The sequence below is a fragment of the Elgaria multicarinata genome, chromosome 1, assembly GCF_023053635.1.
Source record: "Elgaria multicarinata webbii isolate HBS135686 ecotype San Diego chromosome 1, rElgMul1.1.pri, whole genome shotgun sequence".
In the NCBI taxonomy this organism is placed as follows: Eukaryota; Metazoa; Chordata; class Lepidosauria; order Squamata; family Anguidae; genus Elgaria; species Elgaria multicarinata.
Genome location: NC_086171.1, coordinates 153556869 through 153575941, shown reverse-complemented (window position 1 = coordinate 153575941; position 19073 = coordinate 153556869). Strand labels below are relative to the sequence as shown.

Genomic DNA, 19073 nt, shown 5'->3' with positions numbered 1-19073 from the left:
CAGGATACATGTGATCTTGGGTGCAAAGAGAAAAGACAGAGAAAAGGAAGGAGGGATAACAGAGAAAACAGGTGGTGTGCAAAAGGTGGTCAACAGAGAATGGGTTAAAAAGCAGCCACTGAGTTAAATTGTAAAAATGCTTCTCCCTGGTTAATGCGTGTGTGCTAAGATATCCTGGAGAATATACCAAGTTTGCAAGGAGAGAAGCACACCCCATATACATAACCACGTCCTGTTAGCTGGACTATGTATTTGCTGGAACGTCAGACAAGAATAGAAAATGACCAGGGCTGTGCAAGCCTTCGAGTTACACAGAACACTTCATCAGGTGAGCGCAAGGGCGAGTCAGCAGCCTGGAAGAACAACAGAGGCTGGGCTGGGGGTCGCGGGGGTGGGTCACAACAACACGAGCAAGGAGAACGCAGCTTATTTCCGCTTGGCCCAAGGGGAGAGCGGCGGCGAAGGGGCAGGTCTGCCGTGAGCTTCAGACGCCCCGAAAAGTCGGCTAGCGGTGTGTGGGGAGGCGGGCTTGCGGGAGTTGGCAGCCGACTCCTTTCGGCCTCCTTATCGCCCAGGCGAGGCGCCTTTTCCAGCAGTTCCCGGGGCCACGCCCCGGGGAAGAAGGCAGAGCCGAGCGCTGCCCGGCGCAGATCGCCCAGTCAGGCGCGCCCGGGCATGGAGGAGCCGCCTTGACGCAGGCTCCCCGCAACGCGGCCAGAGAATGGGGCAGGACCGGGCAGGTGAGTGGCGGCTGGCCAGAGACATCTCCGCGATCGGCGACCCACCGCCCGGGCTAGGAAGGGCAGCGCCGAGGCGGCGGCGGCGGCGGCGGCGGCGGCTCCCTCCACCCACCGACCCACCCAAGAGCGCCCTCTTGCGTCTCTTCCTCTTCTTGTTGTCCTCCTTTTCCCTGTAGCCGTCGCAATCCTGGGCTCTCAACTGCTCATCGAAACGGGAGGGTTTGTGCCCGTATTCGTTGCGCGGAGCTCAACACGTGTCTGCAAAAAGAGAAGAGGGAGCCCCGCCCTGCCCCCCTTCGCCCCCGATCTATGGGAGCTGGAGGCTGTGTGGGTGGAGCACCAGTTCCCCCTCTCTTGCCCACAAGAATTCGGCGCGGCGAGCGCTCAGGTCTCCTCCTCAGGTGGGATCCAGATTTAGAGCGCGGTCGCGGGTCATTTTTCTGCCGACACACGCACGCGATCGCGCTCTTAAGCCATCACTTCGAGCGCAGACCCATTGAAATCGACAGAACTTGTCCATCACTAATGTAAGTCCCGTTGATTTCAATGGGTCTACTGGAAGTACGTAGGACGACATCTGGATGCCGCCCCTTGTGTGTCAGTGACCGAGAAGGGAGCTGCGTCGCTCCGAGGAGTCCAAGCAAGCGCGTATCCCTTCTGCCCGGGGAAGTTTGCCGTGAAGCGTGGGGTGGGGTGGGGAGCGACCCTGCCCGCTGTTTATCCCCTTGTCTCCCAGGAGACCAGTCCAGTGATTTGGAGGGAGGGGAACGCCGAGGTTCTGCCGGCGAGCCTTAAAGGAACAGGGGCCTCATTGTTCCACGCTGTTCCAGGGGTGGGGAGGAGGGCAACCGAGGAAAAGGCCGGTTTATTAGCCCCCACCCCCGCTCCGGTCCCACGGCCGCACAGCCAATGAGCCTGGCGTATCCGTTTTCCCTCTTCGAGCCAGCCGCGGGCGCAGGGGCATCGTAACCCTTTCCCCCAAATGGCACAGGCGTCGGACAAGGCGGGGGGGGGGGGGAGAGAGGGCGCGGGCCCAGAGAAAGGCTGGCTTAGACGGAGAGCACTTGTCTCCCAGGGAACTGCCACCGATGACACAAAAGGAGGTAAAAAGATACCCGGGTTACGCGGGGCTGCGTGGGTGAAAGTGCCTCAGCTTCAGGGCGGTGCTCAGTTCTTCCAGGAGAAATGAAAAGCGCCTCTCATCACCGCAGCCCGGCCGCGCGGAGGATGGCTAAGAAAGGGTATCTCTCTTTCCCATCCCTGGGTGACTTCTCCCTGCTGCGGCGCTGATTCCCACAGTCACCCAATTGCTGTTCTTTCCGAGTCAATTACACCTCCAGCGCTTTAGAGTCCCCTTCTCCAAGCCGGACTATGGCTGCAGGCCTCTGGCTGGGGAATGATAGGAATGGTAGTCCAACACATCTGTAGGGCACTGGGTTGGGAAGGCTGCTTTTGGACACAGTGGACTGGAATGCTTGGCTGTTAAAAGATTTGATGCAAGGCGGGGGAACGTCTGACACTCCAGGTGTCCTTGGTCTCTAGTTCCCATCAGCCTCAGCCAGCCTGGGCAATGCCGAGGGGCGACAGGAGTTGTAGTTCAACAATATCTGCAGTGCCACTGGTTCCCCCATCCCTGATGCAATGATATACTTTGTAACTGAGCAAATAGTAAACTTCACGAAGTGCGGTATGGCTGCATTTGCACAGACCAGTGCTGTACTAAAGCAAGCAATTACATTAGACCAGTCCTCCCCAACACACCTGGTGCCCTCCAGGAGTGTTGGACTACAATTCCAGCACACCCAGAGAACAGCCATGTGTTCTCCCTTCCTTCTTACTCACCTTCCTGAATCATGGCAGTAAAGAGCAAACTCGGCCGCCCTCTTTGGCATTGCTGGGTTTGCCGGCAGAGGAAGAGCTGAGCAGGTGAAAATATCCAGCAGTAGCTGCTCAAAGCGCTTCAGTGGGCGATTCTGGCACCTTTCCACAAGACGTGTGCGACTCATCATGATGCAGACCCGGGTGAAAGGTGCAGGGCAGGGCAATGGCAGTTGTTGCATGAGGGCTACCTGGCTTGCCTGGCAGGTTAGGCAGGAAAGAGCACCGGAGCCATTGCGAGGGGAATGTCTGAATGGACTTAAGAGTGTTGTAACAGGGAGTTCTGGATTAGTGCTGAGAGACAAAAGAGGTGCCACATGTCCTCTCCCATGCTCTGCAAACAGCCAGCCGTGCTCCAACAGATGCATAAGGAAATATTGAACAGAATTAGAGGACAAGTGAGTGAGGCAGGATATCAGTCTATAAGCGGCCAAAGCCCCATGGTGGCTGTGAATCTGCACTACGTCAGTTATATGATGCAGCCACTACAGGGCTTTCCTGCAAAGCTGCGCAGAAAAAAAAACCTCGGGGACTTACCCCTACTTTTCTGTGGGAGCGAGGTCAGCATGGCTGTTCTGTCATCTGACCTCACTCTGTGGCCAATCTGGGGGGCGGTCCTGGTGGAAAGCGACCAGTGATTGGTCGCCGGAAACCAGGAAGAGGGTGTGGGGTGGCTCTAGTACCTGGATGACCACCAGAAACCTCATGCTCCCTCCTTGGCATTAAGATTACCTGACTCCTGCCCGGGTAAGTAAAACTGTGAGGTTTTGGAGGAAGGTGGTGCCAACTCGGAGTCATGAAGACAGGCCCCTGGGCCAGGTACCCATAATTACCAGCTGTGGGGTTTCCTTGGCTCTACCTCCAGCCTGCTCTGGATGCAGAAGAGTGTTTGACCATAAAATTGTGATGGGGGTCAAGAGAGTATCCAAACATGAAGTCCTTCTCCTGCAGCATGACACGATGTGATCTAACATCTCATGAGTGTTCTGGCCATTGGTTTCTCCTTCTAAAAAGCTATTTCCTAAGCTGCCAACAGAAGTTCAATGACTGGAAGTGGCAGCTTTTCACATGCCAGGAAGGAGCAGTTGCTTACCTGTAACTGTGGTTCTATTATAGTTCGAGGAAAAGAGAGCTTGTCGAAGACTGGAAGATTCCTTCGAGGCACTTAGAAAGGCGGTCGAAAAGGAACTGAGGGGAATGGGTCGGAACCCCTACTAGACAGCTGCAGTGGGATGGGGTGTGTGTGTTTGCCGCCAAAACAACTTTAGCTATGGAAGGTTCTTGAATGGAGGCTCCACGCAGGGCCCATATGTGTGATGCGCAGAGACCGCGAAGAAGGATGGTGAAAAAATGGTGCATCACTTGCATACCTGGCGTTTGTACTTTCATTTGAAGCTCATGCACTTCCATAGCAGAGATATAGGTTCACGGCTGCCTTTTGCATGCAATGCTGGAAATGCAAAAAGAGGGTGACCACACTCACTAGCTGAACAGGGGACTGGGTAAGACACAAAAGACTCATGGCTGGCCTATGAGATGACGAGATGCCCTCCCCCCGTGCCATTACACATACACAATCCACTGGGATGGCAGATGAATCTAACACTAGTGAGGGAACGGCATGTTTCACTGCCCCTGAGGGCAGCAGTCCAGCTTAGGGGGCACAAAGCAGGCCATGTGGCACACACAGCTCTGTCCTCTAACACCTTGTCGCTGCTCAGTGACTGAGCCACCAGGTGCCCAGGAGCTACCTGCACAAAGAATTGCTGCAATGCTGCAGTGAGTGCCACCATGTCTTATGACGAGAGTCACTCACACATGATGCCGGCTACAATGAATGGCCGGGGTTGGCTGCCTCTGCTCCTGCTCCCTCAGTCAAGGCCTTTCCCAACGACTCTGTCTGTGATGTGTTGGGAGAAGGAGAGTAGGCGACAGAGCCAGCTACTCCACACCAGCAACAAGCAAGGGTGCCGGGTTCGGGGGAATGGTTGCCGGCCTCCTTCTCCTTCCAGCATCCACTGCCCGAGGCCTAATGGTAAGGCCAGCTCTGAGAGGACTGTACCCAAAGGGATCACAGGCTGCCTTGTGAATACTACTGACCTAATCTAGCATCCTGTGTCTACCAGCAGCCTGGGTTAGATGCTTCAAAGGAAATTGTACAAACAAAGCACATTTGTGAAATAACCCAGACATTGTCATGCACAAGATTTTAGCAGCCAGAAAATGAAGGGCTGCATCCTTCCCACAAAAATATTGCCTTTATAGATACTGGGGGCGGACGGGTGTGCATGACTACCATAAATGTGTCTAATACTTTTGGAAGATACAGTTATACTACTTCATGCCATATGATCCTGTGACAAAAAATTCTACAGGTGAATCATGACCCATCTGACAAACTATTTTGCTCATACCCAACAGAGTCTAGGTTCTATTCACATGAACGGACACATGTTCACTGTTCTTTCCGCAGGAATAATGAAACTGGATTTCCCATCTGCCCTTAAATTTCTTTGGGAAGTTGTCACTGATTTTAATAAGATGCTTAAATATTTGAAAATTGTCCATGGACCTTTAAGGATAATAGCATTGGGAGGAAAAGCTGATGTCATTTGTCAGGAAGGGCCTAGGGAGGGAGCCCAATCCGGTTCAAGGTATTTTCATTGTTTCAGTGTTGTCTAGATTAAATCAATGTCCCCTGAACGGGGTCCAATACACCATAATTTCCGATTCCACACAATGGCAGGAGTAGAACATTGCAGAATTGAGTTGTGATTGGTGTGCTGTAAAATTGGAGAGATACAAATGTGGAGAAATTTTACTTCACTGCTAGTTGCACTGAAGCTCTCCGACACAGCATTCTCACATACACTGCAGAGCCTTTTGTAGGTTTTATGCTATGTTTTTCTAGGCAGATCTACTCTTTCATCTGCTGGCTGCATTCTTTATTTTGAATACTTGATTCACTGCTTTCATGTCTCATTGTCCTGCTCTATGTGGGCCTCTATGCACAGGCACTGACAGCAGTTTCAAATGCAGTATCTCAGTAAGAGGCAGTGGTTAGGAAACTGGCCTGGGAAGTTCTTGAAAAATTGGGCTCATGTCCAGAAGCCTCTAATAGCATCATCATCATCAACAACAACAACAATTATGTTCTTCAAATGCGTTATCTAATTGTAGTCCTTACAGCAAAGGTAATAAACCTGGTATCCTCCAGATATGATGGACTAAAACTCCCATAGCCACAGTCAGCATGGCCAATGGTTGTGGTTGTAGCCTAAAACATCGGATGGGTACCAGATTGCCTCCCAGCAACCCTGCCAGGTATATCAGTATTACTATGTCCTGGGGAAGTCAGTGCGCTTCCAGACAAGGCCTTTATTGTTCTGTCGCTGTGTCTCATTCACAGAATTTTACAGAGGGACGTAATTGGAACTGAACTGTGAATAGAGGCTTATGCAGATAAATACACTAACCTAAGCAGTTGCTTTTGATGGTTATCACAGCCTGAGAGATAATAACAATCCCTCTCGTGAGGGCAATGGTCTCAAGACTGTAATGCCTTCTGCACTCTATGATACAATCTAAAGCAGCATTCCCCAACCTGGTGCCCTCCAGATGTTTTGTATTTCAACTCCCATCAGCCCCAGCCAGTAAGGTTAATGGTCAGGAATGCTCGGAGTTGTAGTCCAAAACATCTGGAGGGTATCAAGTTGGGGAAGGCTGGGCTAAACCAACATGAGTAATTTACAGAGTTTACATTAGCAGATGTAAGATCACACTGTTTAGAGAGAACACAAAGATTATTATTACACTATTATTATTTCTGGATCGAGGCGGGGAACAACATTGAATACAAAAATATAAAATACATAAAACTGATTAAAAACATAAAACCAATACATTATTAAAATCCTAAAATCTTTTAAGACATTTTAAAATTCGACTGGGTAGGATAATGGCAGGACCACTGGAACATATTGCCCAGTGTGTGAAGTTGTGTATATCTGGGTGTTTCCTAGTGAGGGCTCTGTCTGTTAGTGAATCCTTGACCCAAATCATGAAAATGGCCTTGCCATTTATTTATAACCTATGAATTAGTCTATTACAGTTCAGCAAATCTCTCTATTAACAATAAGTTGGATGCTCTTTATATCTTACTGTTGTGCTTTGGGAGGGTTTTTCAATGCATTCATTCCACAGTGGCGCAGTAACATTTAAACCTGCAGACCACATGGACAGGATCGAGTGAGTGGGTCTTTGCCACAAAATCAGAGTCCTGCTGGGAGGGTTGGCATGAATTCCTTGGGAAAGGTCCTCATGCCCTGCCCTGCCCTGCCTATGGCCTTAGCTAGACTTAAGGTTTATCCCAGGATTGTCCCAGGGTCATCCCTGTTCATGTAAATGACACACAGGATATCCCGGGAGCAGGCAGGGATGATCCCGGGATAACTGATGGTGGAATCAGTTACTTAGGGAGGTTGTGGGCTCTCCCACACTAGAGGCATTCAAGAGGCAGCTGGACAACCATCTGTTAGGGATGCTTTAGGGTGGATTCCTGCACTGAGCAGGGGGTTGGACTAGATGCCCTTGTAGACCCCTTCCAACTCTGCTATTTTATGATTCTATGATTCTATGAAACTTTAGGTCTAGCTAAGGCCTATGTGGTTATGAGCTTTTTAAGTGTTGTAGCTATGCTGTGGGTTCACCCCATGAACATTTGCCTCCTGTAGCAATGATATCATGTCTAAAGGCCACCTTAATAAGGGCGTGATCACTTCCTTGATAGGGGTGATTGCTGTTTGCAAAGGATCATAGTTCCTTTGGTTTGGAGACAAGGCCTAGGCCTTCGTTTGTTTGCATTAGGGTTGGTTGCTTCAGAAACCCTATCAGTCTATGAGAGTGCCCAGGTGAGCAACTCAGAGAGCTGTACCCAATGTTAGTTTAACTGGTCCCATTCATTTCAGTGGGTCCACCCTATATAGGACTACTATTGGGTACAACCCAGAGAGGGCTGGCAGAGCCAGCCCAAGACATTCTGCTGGCTGAGATGAAGGGCAACGTGACACCCCTTCCCCTCAATTCCGTGTACAAAATTCAGCCAGACTGGCAGTTGCATCTGAATTCAACATTGGCAATGGGACAGAGCCCTCTAGCACAGCTGAGAGCAGCAGGCTAGTTTAAGGGGCTCAAAGTCAGCTGAGTGGCATATACAGCTCTGCCCTCCAACAGAGAGGGGCAGCCAAGAGGGCTTGGGAGGAACACATGGAGGTGCTGATACTGCCCTCACACACATCCCAGCACCTACCACCTAAGGTGGCTGCCTCATTCTGCTTAATGGTAGGGCCAGCCCTGGACACCCCAATTCAAGTCGCAGTGAGTGGCAGCTAATTCTGCCTCCCCACTGAAAAGCAAAGCAATATACTTCCGTGGAATTTAGCGACCCAAATCCATCTTCCTGACTGTAGCAGGAGGCTTCGGTATGAGCCCTACATGGTAGTACTAATTATCTGGATTTGAGGGGACAGAGGTGAGAGCTCATTAGGAAGCTTACTCTGTGACAGTGATAGTGGTGAAGAAGCAAGACCTCACCACCACTGTGCCTTTGGAAAGCTGTCCTGCAGACCTTTTCCACTTCATTCAGGGCCTATCCCAACATGAACTACATGGAGATATAAGGGAATCATCAGAATCCTGTTATGGCATGTTTGCTAAGCACTTTAAGGACAAAATCACTCACGTTACCCTTGACCTAGGTGCCTCATTTGGGCATTGTTTAGTCTGGTTTTGTGAGATGAGTTTCAATTGTTCCAACCTGAAGATGTGGACAAGGAGCTTGCATAGTATCACTTGTGAGCTCAGCCCTTGCTTCTCATAGCTTATAACATCTAGCAGGAAGGGCCCGACCAGCTGAGCCCAGGAGGTTATAAATGCTTCTTTAGCAGAGAGGGTGGTCCAAGCTGCTTTGAAGGGCGAGGTGGTAAGACTACTCCTGAAGAAAGCTCATTGGATCCAGAGGATTATAATCACCACCAGACAGTTGAAATTGACCCTTTCTTGGGCAAGATATTGGAGAGTGCTCGCTTGCCAATGCCAATCACTGTTGGGTGTAACTGATTATCTGGCTCTATTTCAATCTGGTTTTGTATTTGAATGGCCTGGATTTGAAACTGCTTTGGTCACCCTTGTGGATGAACTGTACTGAGAGAGATTGAAGGAGTGCAACCTTGTTGATTCTTACTGAATCTCTTGGTGGCATTCAACACTATTTACCATGGTAGCATCCCTCTGCATAGGCTCTTGGGGACTGGAGGCATTGGCTGGGTTCACACAACATTACAAGCCAGAGTACAGGTTGAGTGTAGATTATTGTTGCACCATGGGTTGTTGTTGAACCATGGGTTGTTGTGTTGTGTGAACCCAGCTGCACTAATGAAGGATGGTTCGTGTACCTCAGACAACCCATAGTTCACAAGCAAACAACAAATCATGAGTTCTCTTCATGGGTTGTACATGGTTAACAAACTATGGTTTGTTAGCATGGCTGGGTTCACACAGCACAACAATCCATGATTCAACAACAACCAACGGTTCAACAGCAACTCACACTCAATCCGTCCTCTGGCTTGTCATGTTGTGTGAACCAAGTGTCTTTCAGTGGTTTTGTTAAAAAACAAAGGGAGTCTTGTAGCGCCTCAAGGACTAACAGATTTATTATGGCAAAAGGTTTCATGTATTAGAGCAGGGATAAAAACTGTGGTCCTCCAGATGTTGCTATACAACAACTCTCATCATCCCTGAGTATTTGCTATGCTGACTCGGGTTGATGGGAGTTGGAATCCAACACCATTTGGAGGGCCACGAGTTCATTAGGTGTATGAAGTGTTACCCTCTGCTGGAAGGAATACATGGGTATAGAAAGAGAGGAAGATGTAAACAGTGGAATCAAAGGCAATGAAATGCCCCCACCCCACCCCACCCCACCCCACCCCACCCCACACCAGCCTGTATGAATCAGTCTAAAACTTAAGATGGGAGTGTGGAAACTTTCAGCCCAAGGGCTAAATTCAGTTTTGCAGAAGCTCTCAGGGGAGTGGAGCCAAAAATACTGGTATATTTTAGCCTAAAGCTCTTGTTGCCAGTAACTAAGCCTTGGGAGAGGCATTCCAGCCTTTTAGAATGGGGGGGGGAAGTGCACAGAAGTCAAGAAAACCACCAAACAACTGAAGACCAGGAAAAAGGGGTGGAGCCAGGGTAAGGGGTGTGACCATCTGTAAACCTCACTCCTGGCTTAAGATACATAAAGCCAAGTGGCCGTTCACAGTGGTAGGAATTAGGAGTATGATGCAAGAGAACAGAGGACTGAAAGAGAAGATAAGGAATAAGGGAAAGCTAGAGGGGGAAGCATTGTTTAAATGTAAGGACAGATGGAAATGGCTATCTGTCAAGAGGCAGGGCATGCCACAGAAATGGAATAGACCGCATGAAAAGATGGAGATGCAGATAGAAGGAGGGGGTAGAAGAAGGGTGTCCATAGACTGGAGAGAAGACAGGTAGTAATGGGTGAGATCATGTAAGCACTTAACAGCAAAAACTGGTGTTTAAAATGAACATGATAATGATAATGAAATGAAAGAGTGAAATACAGAAAGAAGAGAAGAAGAAAAGCAAAAGTGGGAGCAGATTTATGAACAGAAGAAAGAGGTTGAAAATGAGAATTAGGCACCCAATTGGGGAAAGCTGGTGTAAACCATATCAGTGTATGGTTTACAAGTCAGTCCTGAATAACCCATTAGCCTACACCCAGACTCAGGCATACTACAGCTGCCCTTTCTCATACCAGTAACTGAGGACTTGGGAGGAAAGCCATGCTGCACACTGTGACTGCACAATGACTGCAGTGACAAGGCTGGCTTGATAATGTCATCAGTCTGCTTCCTGGCAGTGGTACAGTCCTCCTCAGAGTCCTTTGTTGCCAGTAAGAGGAGGAGCGCTCAACCCTGTGGCCTCTGGATCTGGATACTTACCAACCCTCAAGGAGGAATGTTGTTCTACAATGCTGCACCTGCAGAGAAGTGGTCTCCAGCACCCAGCAGGGGCACAAACTAGTGATGTCATTAGCCCACATAGTCACTGGTGGCTACCGGACAGTCACAGCATTGTGCCCCAACTCTCCTCAGGCACAGGTAAGGAGGCAGAACTCCTTGGAGCCACCGGCTATATTGAATTGCCACTTCTGAATTGCCCAAAAAGAGAACAAAAGGATAATATAATCATTTATGTGTGTATAGGCAAATTTAGAAATTGTTACAATAATTGAAATACAGTAAATCTCATCATAGTGCAGAAGTCTGGGACTTGGGGCTTCTCTAAACAAGCAATTTATTGCATGCCTGTGATTGGCCACTCACAGAAGTTTTCAGGTCCATTACATGATTTTTTTTTTTAAAAAAAAACATTTTTATTGTGAATATCAACAAACAGAACAGAAAATACATTGTGAAAACAGAAAAAACTCATACATTGTGTATATAGAATTATCATTTCCATCATATGTACCATTCCCACCCCTCCAAAAAGGGAGAGAGTTATACAAAGGTTTCAAGAAACACAGACCAGATATCCATATATTTATCCACTTGCAAGTTGTGTCTATATAACACTCATTCAAAAGTTGATAATGTTATTAGGTCCTCAATCCATTGCATTATGGGAGGTGTGAATTTGTCCTTCCAAAGTGATAACATAAGTCTTTTGGCTGTCATAAGGGCTCTGAAGATCCATCTGCGCTGACCATGTGTTAACTTTCAAGAAGCTGGTAGGTAATTTAGCACATTATTCCATATTATAGATTGTTTCGGTACAAAGTTCATCCTTATTATAACCTCCTCCCAAAAGGGGGGCAACTACAGGGCATTGCCAAAACATATGAGTTAAAGAAGCATTTCATCAACAATTATGCAACTTATCCTTATTGAAAAGGCATTGTGGAGTCCAATAGACCTGAAACTTTTTTTGCTGAATAAGACATAACCTGAGATCCATAGAAGCTTCAGATGCAGATGCTAGAGCAGCCGTCCATTGGTTAGGCAAGATACGGCACTCCAATTCTCTATTCCAATCTAGTCTTAAATTATGGATATCATATTTACTTGCTGCTATTAAATAGTTATATATATGCGTTGTGGATCTACGTGTCAGTTCAGCTGTTGAAAGTGTTTCTAACAATGCTGGAGACGCTGAAGCTGTAAAAGCAGCTGGACTAAACCTAGATTCCAGCAACTGTTGCAATTGCAAGTATTGCCATTGGGCTGTAGCAGGTAAATTATATTTTACACACAAGTCTAAAAAGGACAAAAACTCATCATCTGAACCTATTAATTCATCCAAAGTAAAAAATCATCTTACTTGTCCATGTCCTCCACAGAAATGTTTTCTTTCCAATTTTTAAATCTGGGTTTCCCCATATAGTCAATTTAGCATGAGAGAATGGATCAAACTCTAATTGACGTGATATTATACACCATGTCTCTCTAGCAGCCAGAATTGTAGGGGGTGTGTGTGTTACTTATTCTGATATAACGAGAACCGAGTGCTGTCTATTTGGAAACAGATTCTAACCATAAGGCTTCCAGAACTGACCATGGTGGCATTTCTGAGGGAGCAGAAGATGACCAGAACTTAGTACAAGCCAATAGGTAAGCCCGATGGTACAAAGCTAGGTCTGGAAAACCAAACCCACCTTGGAAGGTGCAACATCATTACGTGATGTTGTCAGTGACCAGGACGGGTCTTGCACTATCCCCTGAAATCCCACTATTAAAAGAACCACTTTTAATGTGGTAATACCCAGGAAAAAAAAGCAGAATCTTCTGCCAGTAAATGGTTTTGTCTCAATAGATGTGAACAAAACATACTTAGAGGGAAAGTATTCAATTCAAACCATGTGGTTGCCCTTCTCCACCTGTGTAATGCAGCCCATAACAACCATGCGAAAGAAGCAAGAAGCACAAGCTCTGGGTAAGCAACGTGATTTCTCCTTAATGAAGCAATGCTATAGGAGTCCTAGGAGCCTGTCTGTTCAGTCTGCTGTCCAGATGCTAACTGATGATGGGCAACAGTTCTGATGGCTTTTATCTTTAAGCCAGACTTGGATGCGACAGCCCTTCAAATAGAGGACTGTCCTCTGTAAAGGGGAACATGTGGTCATGGTATGTTTTCTGAATTAGCCACTTCTTAGATTGCAATCCGGTCCTCCTCCCAAGGCCTTCTTTCCCTGCCAGGTGGAATGGCAGTGAGTATTTGGATAGACAGAAAAAGTGATGATCACTTTTGGAGATAAGTCCTGCATTGTGGCCAGAGTAATCTCCAGGTCAGGAGGGTAAGAAGTATGCATTACGTGTGTATATATTCTGCAATTTAAAAATGGGCAAGCCTGATTAAAGGATCCATTGTAGCAGAACTGGGATATATATATATATATAAAGCCTGAAAGCCTAAAGGGCTGCTGCCAGTATTGGACTAGGTGGCTTAATAGATTGATCCAGAGTCGGTTCACACAACTGTTGATTTCCCCCCTCAGAATAGTGTGAAAAATGTTTATTGTGAGCCACCAGACAGTGGTGCAGCTAGGCCTGGACCTTGGCGCCAAAGTCCAAGGCCCTGCATCTCAGGGGGGCCCTAAGTGACCAGGCAGGGAGTCACAGGTGATGAGGGAATCAGGGCAGCAGAAGCAAACTATGTTATTCCTATTGTCCTGATGGTGTTATGATTTAAGTGAGTCTAAAATGCAAAACTGCACATGCTCAGAGATTATTATTATTAATAATTATATCAGGGTTGGTGAATGGTTTTGTTGTTGTTCTAATATATCACGAATGTTGAAGCAGTTGTAAAGCAGGGAATGGCAGGGTGGGGCAGAGGAGAAAGATTAATTTTGTGCTTTACCACTGAAGTAATACACATGGGCATCTAAAGCTCCCCACCCCACCCCCATTATAGCCAGGTTCTGAACTCACCCAGCTTCCCCACTGCCACCGACATTTACAGTGGGAAAGAAGCAGCCATTTCTGTGGTCACAAGGTCTTTATAGCCAGATACATGACAGTGTAGGGTAAATCCTGCTTGTTTGTGTGAATTTTTGAGCTTCTTCTATCCAAGGGTGCTTCCAGATGAGGCGCATATTGTGTAATTGCCCTGCCTTATCCGTAGAATTTTATGGGGGGGGGGGGAGTCAGTTGTGGTTGTTTTCCGTTTGCAATCCTCCTGTGTTTTCCCCACTGCTTCTTCTGTCCTTTTTCTTACTGTAGAAAATCTGTTACGGAGGCAAAGATGGAATAGCTGCACAGTGCCTTTTTACTGGTAGCACTAGGAGCTGTCCATCTGGAAGCACCCCCTGATACGACTGGCCCACATGATTTACACTGCACAGCTGATGGGTTTTCTAGTGGAATTGAGGGATCAGGCTCTGCACCGCATCAGCAGCAGTTTTGGTGCCAGGTCATCCAGCACCACACAAATGGCCCCATGTGTACCACAGCCCTTCCTTGTTCACTGGACATGTACAAGCTAGCCTGGGTACAGCAGATCATGTTTACATGATGGATGAACAAATAGTTACGCAGAGGTTTTTCAGGAAGGCTTGCTTGACTTTGGTGCTGTTCACATCCTTTATCAACAGGAGTGCATTCTTGACTTTTTCTCAACATGGAGGGTCATGCTCAGTGCTGTAAGGAGATTCCAGAATTCTCTCCTTTTTCAGGATAGGTCATAGTTCACGTGTCGGTGATATTCACCTGTCTGCGGCAAACACCAGTATTCTACAAATGAATGGAGTTGTTTTTTCTCCAGTTAGAATCCCAAGGAGAAAGAATTTATAAATCTACAACACTCTTTAAACCTTCAGTGAGCTGAAACTAATACTAATTACAAGGGTCACTGGATAAGAGGACAAACAAAATTAACATATCATCCAAACACTAAACTTTGAGCATACATTTGACTTCTCTAATGCCTCAGGACTGGCCACTCATGGAAGTTTGTAGGTCAATTACATAATGTTGTCAATGACCAGGTTGTCTCCCATGGTATCCATTGCAAATTCCACAAGGAAAAGAACCACTTTTAAAGTGGTAAGATCCTAAAAAAGTGGGATGGCGTTGTCTCAATTGAAGTGTATGGAGGGGAAGTATTTAATTCAAACCATGAAAACACCCCTGTGTAATGTGACCTGTAACAATCCCGCCAAAAAGTAGGAAGCACAAGCCCCTGGGTAAGCAATGTGATTTCCCCTTAAAAGAAAGGTACTCATTGAAGGCAGCATTTAAAGGAAAACGGTAAACAGATTTCTTAAATATTCACTGTTCTTTAAAACTTCCTACTACTTTTTGCACACATTACAATACAAATTTTAGGTGAGACACTGCAGTGGCACACTTTTATATGCTCACTTGGTGGTTGCTGCCATTTCCTTGTTTTAAAAACTACTTGTACAGTTTGACTTCTGTTAAGAATTGCAGAATTCCAAAGTGAAGGCAACTGCATTAACTATGGGTACTTTTAGACAAGGCTTTTATAGTGAAACCATCCTGTCTCATTCACAGAATTTTATGGGGATGTGGGGAGAGTGGGTCCAGATAATGTCATCTTCCATTTGTAACCCTCCTGTGTTTTCCCACCATATCTTCCATCTATTTTTTCTTTCCATTAAAAAAAATCCAGTAAGTAGTGAGAGAGGTGTAATAGCTGCACAGTGCCTTTTGATTGGTAGCACTAGAAGCCTAAATCACCCTAAAAATATTGTCATTGAGTTCCCATGCACAACATACCATAATGACACACTTTTATATCCTCACATGGTGGTTGTTGTCATTTATATACTTTACAGATGAGAAATTACTGATGCTTGTCCTCTTTTTGCTTTAGGTCACAAGAGGTGGACAGTCTTACTCTTTGTTGGGTTCCTGTTAGCAACAGAACTTGCCTTAGGAGCTCTGGAAGAGTCCTGCAACTGCAGCACACCTATCAATTCCCAAGAATTGCAGACCAATTTGATTCCTGGGATGTGTTGTTTGAATTTCACCAGGACTAAAATTGATACCTTGGACTGGAGCATCTTTGCTGGAATTGCAGGCCTGAGAGAGCTCTACTTATCAAACTGCAGCATATCAGACATTATTAATGTAGACAATGGTTCTTCTACACTGGAGATTCTACACTTGGATCATAATCAACTGAGTTGGCTCCCAGACCATTTCCTAAGAAATGCACCCAGCTTGCATGTCATTCAGTTAGACAGCAACCAACTCCAGAAGCTTCCCAAGTCGTTCCTGGAAACATCTGACCAAATCCAGGAGATCCATCTCGACTTCAATAACTTATCTTCCCTTCCCTCAGGGATTTTCAAACCATCTCTCCTCACATTAAGCCTCTCCAACAACAGCTGGGACTGTACTTGTAGCTTACTTGGAGATCTGGAAAAATATCTAGTTGCACCATTTTACACTGATGTGGTTTGTAACACCCCGGAGCGTTTCCATGGCCTGAACATCAAAACCATCCCAAAGCAGGAGCTGTGTCGGATTCCTAGCCTAACGGCTCTCTTCATTTGTTTGCCTCTGGTGGCTGTTCTAGTCTTGGTTACCTGGTGCTTTTGCAAGCAGAAGAAGAAGACAACTGGCTATGCTCTCCGTGGTGGGAAGGAATGCCGCCTGGCCACAGTGGAGAGAAATGGCGCCAAAGGGTCAGGGGACCACCACTGCTATATCCCATACGAGCTTCCTCTCACATCTACTGCAGAGAGCGAGAAGAACATCTTGTTGCAGAACCAAGTCTTACTTAAACCTTCAACTGCACTCTTAGGGAGCAACAGAGACCTCTACGAGGAGGTGGAGATCAAACTGGGGGCTTCTGAAGACTCCTTGCTGAGGGACAATGAGGGAAATCTTGACCAAGACAAGTCAGGATCTAAAAACCTGGCCATTGCAGCAGAAGGTGGTACAGGTGGGGAGTCTGAAGCTGAGACCATGAGTGTGACCGATGTTCTGAAGGATTCAGCAGACCGGGAAAAGCTATACATGAACCAGTCAGCAGATTATTATAACCTGGTTCCCGGCATTGAACTGGAGGACTCAGATCACATGGAGTATGAGAATGTCAATCTTTCCTGAGGTTGAGGATGGAAGTGAAGTGGTTTAAATGTACACCAAATGCTAACCTTTACCTGGTCTGTTACAGGGCTAGGATCACCAGCCTTAAACACTATGCAAAGACTCTAAATAATGAGGTATTTCTTATAAACAACTATACGTTCTGGGCTTAGTTTCTCTGACTTCTGGGCCTTTGGAATGGGGCACTTCTCATGAGTAAGCATAGATTCTGCTATATAGGAGTGGTGTGGCAGAATCTACTCCAGTTTGGGTGGTCGATGGGCTGTATGACCTGCAGTTCCTTTCTAGCCTTTGAAGCTATGCATTTTTTACATTTACTTTGCAATTTGCAATAGAAGTCAAATTTTCTCATGGTTCAATTTCTTCCTAGGAAGAAAGGTTTAGAACACAAGGTTTAGATTTTACTCTTTTGAACAAACTGAAGCTTACCCATATGAGCAGGAAAAAGATTATCAACTGGAGCAAGATACTGCCATGCCAATTTTAAAAAAAGAAAAAGAAAACTGGACATTTTATTTTGGGAGTTTTGGCATGCTGTTTTGAATATTCCCTACAAGGCGTTGTCTACGGCTACCTCCTAAAATTCTGCACTCTGTGCTCTGACCTTATTTCTTGCTGCATGGGCTGGTCTCTCCAGTCGCCTTCCTTCCCAAACAGCACCAGAGTTGGATGGGGTTTGCTCTCTAGGAATTTTCTCCAGTTATTTAAGAGTTCAGATTTCAGACTCCTGTGCAAGGAGGACGAGTGACACCTAGTGGAGAGGAATGTACACAGCTGCCTTCTTCCCCCAAATGACCTCTCTTTTTTTTCCTGCCACCCTTTTAAATATTTGAATAAATATCTCCTTCTAATTAACATTGCTTTAATCTAGGATAAACATATTAGTTTCCGTCTGTCTTTTGTTAAAGAATTTGCTGCACATGTTGCTTGATCTGTGGATGGCAGATAGGTGGATGTTCCTGCCTCTTAGGTCAAAAGTCGCTTTTGGGACCCTTCCAATTTTATGACCGACACACACACACTTTCTCGTCTCATACACTTCCTCCCTGCACACACACTCCTCCCCCTACACACACCCAATACAGACAAAGCTTACTGTTTCTTGTTTCATATTGTCTCCACAGTTGTGCAGGTAATGTTAGGAACCACAAATGGCAGAATCCTTATTTGCTCCACAAAACTACTTCTGTAGCTCAGGATCTCTGTGAAGTTTTTAACCCAGCCAAACTGACAACTTCCTCTTCCCTCAGAGAAGCAAACATTTTGATTGCTTTGTGCACTGAGCAGTTGGAATATTTGAGAAATAGCACCAGCTTAGCCAATTGGTGTTGGAGACTTTCCTGCCACAAGGTCAATGCAGTATATATGAGCATGCTTCAGAAGTGCATGTGGTCTCCACTATCGGACCCATGTTCTGCTGTATTACTACATATTTTCCAGAGTCAAGTCCTATAACTGAAAACAGACTCTAAAGTTAAGCTCTGTGAACCCTGGTTCAAATTGAATCTTTCTAGCTCTCCAAAAGACAAAGGGCAGTATCCAATGGTGACATTCCACAAACTCAAATAGCGCTAGTGGAGCTCTGCTGAATCTTTCCATTGCACAAGCCTTTGCCCATTACTCTTACAGAATTGTAGTGCAACTGGTACAAAGCAGTTGCACAACCAGATGCACAATGGGTGCAAAAGAGTTGTATAACCCAAGCAGAAAGCACAGCCAGTTGCCCAATGAGTTGCATAATGCATTGCACAAGCATAACACAAACATAACTTTGATGGGATTCTTCTCTTGCGCATAGTTCAGAACCTAGTTTCCGCAAGTGCAATGTCATTGGCGCTAACAGAATGCCAGTGTTGGATTCTGCCCAGAACGTGCAAGATGCTAAAGAGCAGTTTAATTCTAAGATCTAGAGAAGATAAGAGGAAAGCTGTTTGAACTGTGTTCTAAATGTTTTTGATATTCACAAGGGTCAGATTTATAGGTCTATATACCTGAATGACTGAGTAAAGCTCAACTTGCCCAGCAGAGACAGGTCTTTTAAATCTCCACAACCATAAATAATCTGATAGGCATACACTTCCTTAAAAGACAGTGTACGTATGTGTGTGTATGCATGTAAATATTGCTTTGAACTCTTTTTGTTTTGTACTTCGCTATTCAGTCTATATTCTTATTGTACCTTTCAAAAGAAGAAGAAAACAATATTACCAAAAAGTAAAAGGTGTAAATAAAATACATTGTTATATTCTGCCTTCTAAGATTTTTTTTACAATGAAGAATGTCTAAT

The 19073-nt window shown here is 46.1% G+C and overlaps 1 protein-coding gene across 1 annotated transcript; it reads left to right on the top strand.

Annotated features, from left to right (window-relative positions):
• The first annotated feature begins 684 nt into the window (after positions 1-684).
• LOC134393508 (leucine-rich repeat and transmembrane domain-containing protein 1-like) lies at positions 685-18825 on the top strand. Its single transcript, XM_063118538.1, has 2 exons — positions 685-740; positions 15543-18825. Exons 1-2 carry the CDS (start codon positions 722-724, stop codon positions 16784-16786), a joined length of 1263 nt encoding a protein of 420 aa, XP_062974608.1. The 5' UTR covers positions 685-721; the 3' UTR covers positions 16787-18825.
• Positions 18826-19073: the final 248 nt, after the last annotated feature.